Genomic DNA, 3,047 nt, shown 5'->3' on the forward strand with positions numbered 1-3,047 from the left:
GAGAGAGAGAGAGAGAGAGAGAGAGCACATGCAACCATATTTTTATTTGCGAGAAGAATGGGAGAAGCCCACCATGAAGAACTTAAGCATATAAATTCAACTAGAAATGATGCATGGTAAGTGCATGAGTCTACTAGAAATGGTGGATATATTCAAGCATAGATGTGCGAATACTAGAAATGCCGTAACTACATAAGCCTAGACGTGCGAATACTAGAAATACCGTAACTACATAAGTCTAGACACGTAAATCTGGTGAGTTTAGATTCGTAGAAACAAACGTGGGATGAGAGAGAGAGAGAGAGAGAGAGAGAGAGAGAGAGATTGCAGACGATGAGAGGTGGCCATTGTTTTATTTAGCTATATAACACCTGGGCCCAATCCAGTTGCAACACAGGCAGAAACACCACCCCTCTTCTATAAGTAGTGTAGCTTGTATGTAAGCTACTTCTTGTCGACGCAGTTAGACCAGACGGACACGTCAGCGCCGTCATAGATGACGGCGTTGCCGTCGTTCTGCAGCACTAGCTTGTAGCTGTCGTCCTTGAGAGGCTTGTCGGAGCTAGCCCACTCCACCGTGCCGCAATCACCGAGCACCAGTAAGCGGCCGTCCCTTTGCAGGCAGGCCCGCTTGCCACGCTTAGCTGTGTTGCTGTGCCAGACGGCAGTTCCAGCTGGCGACTTGTACTCCACAAAATTCCCATCACCCTGCATGATCAGAGAATACTGCCCATTTTCCGAGGTCAAGCTCTCATCCATCGCCAGCTCTTGGTCGGCGTACAAAATGGAGCCATGTTTCTTCGCCTGCTCTGCTGCCATTTTTCTGATCCTGATCTTCAGAAGGTGCTATTAGTTCTTCTTCTGCACTTGATCATCTCACCGCCGTCTTGCCTCTTTATAGGCGCTAACGTGCAGGTGATAATTGCCTATTATGTCCGCATTATCTATATTCGCGGCATTATCTTTATTATTCCCTTTTTCCTTTATGCTCATAATTATAGCATTCGTGGTCCATGGAGAGAGTGAACATAAGATGCGGTGTATGCGCCGTATCGAACAAAGCTTGGCATGGAACACCATACCACCCTTCTCCCATGTCCCCACCAATAGCAATAATACAAGCTACAACACAAGCACTCATCACTCGAACACTATTCACAATATGCCCACCGAGGAAACCCAAAGGTAGTGTAAAAGAAAGCATCCATTATAGAGAGAGGGGGTGTGCGTGAAAGAGAGAGAGAGCGAGACCCCTACACACACACAGCGACCTTATAGTATTGGCAGAGACATGTGCCACATGATCTCTACCAAAGCATTATCTATGTGCTATTTATGGTTATGTTCTTATGTTCTTAAAAATCTCACCATGTTGCTACTTAATTGAAAACATTGGAGGAGAGAGAGAGCTAGAACACTTGCAAGCACACACACCCACATGTGTGCACACACACACAGTACAACACACCATCCTTGCAAAAGCGTTATCTATGTGCTATTTATGGTTATGTTCTTAAAAATCTCACCATGTTGCTACTTAATTGAAAACATTGGAGGAGAGAGAGAGCTAGAACACTTGCAAGCACACACACCCACATGCATGCACACACACACACACATAGTACACCAATCATCGGTGTACCAAATCGGGTTTGTTCTCATGATATAGTTTCTCTAGCACTATGGGGGGGTCACTGGTTTTTAAAATCCTTTTTTGCATATTATTTACTTACAAAAGGCTTCCATTTTAAAGGGGGCATTTACATATTGAATAGAAATAGAGTGTGTTTTAATAATTAAAAACTCATAGATAAGGGGTTTTAAAAATACACCTTTAACACATGTGATATAGAGGGTTTACGGATAGCGAACCGGCCCTTGAGACATTGTGAGAAGGCCTGAGAGAAAGAGAACCATCTCTATAAATAGTCCTTTCGAGAGCCTTGGAATGAACAACAACCAAACATGGTCATTGCCAACTATAGCTCGAACAAAGAAAAAACAAAACAAGGACCAGAGCTAGATTGTCCTTGAACATTCACCATGTCACCAACACCCAAAACAATAAAGAGATGCGAAAAATACACAACTTGAGAATTGCTCTAGGCACCAAGATTCAATCATAGGGGCTTAGTAGGATGAGAGGAAAAACTCACACTCTCATGCCACTCTCAAACACTACTTGAGCACCTAGCAACAATATGGAATCTCACCTCTCAGTCTCCTCATCACCGAAAAGAATCAAGATTCTCTCTGAGAAAGGCCATAGATCAGGATCTTTCTTTGCTTGCGTGTGTGTTTTGTACCTGCTTCTTCTTCGGATCAATCCTTGGTATCTTGTTCATGTTCTTTGTGTGGGACAAAGAGAAGCTTTCCTTGCTTGATACAATCCTTGATATAATCATCATAGAAAAAAGAAAGCTAAGTGCTAAGTTAGGATGCATGGAGAACACATCTCCCTCATAAGAGTGACACTGAGACTGAACACGCATATACAAGAGAATTCAAACTCCAATCAATTCCAATCCCCTTTATAGTGAAACCATATACACACATTTTGTTTCATGTCACTTGGGCCAAACCAAGAAATGACTTGGTTGGCCCTCCTCTTGACCTCAATGGAGTGAAGTTTCTTTGCCCAATAGAATTTGTCAGAAATGTTTCATTTAGATCAACAGATCACAGTAGACAAAGAGACCCAAAGCGTAAATATCCAATGAAGCTATCAGAGCTTCAACACATAGGATTATCATGCACACTATATCAAAGATTTGTGGAGAACCACCAGGCTGAACCTAATAATGGACAAGTGGCAATATACTTTGTTCAACAAGTATATTGCCAGGACATATTAGGAAGGTAAGTTATGTGGCAGCAAAGATCCAAGAACGCTGGCGTTGGCATGGGTCATCCCGTCGATCGAAAGCGGGCAAGAGAGATGGGCATAGAATTGAAGCAGACAAAGCCTGTGGTACTCACCACCAACGACCACGACATCTTAACGAATTTTGCAACCGAAGGCATGACTTTAGTGACACAAGGACTCA

At 43.1% G+C, this 3,047-nt stretch overlaps 1 protein-coding gene across 1 annotated transcript; it reads right to left on the reverse strand.

Annotated features, from left to right (window-relative positions):
* Window positions 1-444: 444 nt before the first annotated feature.
* On the reverse strand, window positions 445-819 carry LOC148023322 (mannose-specific lectin-like). Its single transcript, XM_087695353.1, has one exon. The coding sequence runs from the start codon at window positions 817-819 to the stop codon at window positions 445-447; it is 375 nt and encodes a 124-aa protein (XP_087551479.1).
* Between the last annotated feature and the right edge of the window lie 2,228 nt (window positions 820-3,047).

Source organism: Lygodium microphyllum, chromosome 16 (assembly GCF_053477565.2).
Source record: "Lygodium microphyllum isolate KBCC chromosome 16, Lygodium_microphyllum_v1.1.10, whole genome shotgun sequence".
Lineage (NCBI taxonomy): Eukaryota > Viridiplantae > Streptophyta > Polypodiopsida > Schizaeales > Lygodiaceae > Lygodium > Lygodium microphyllum.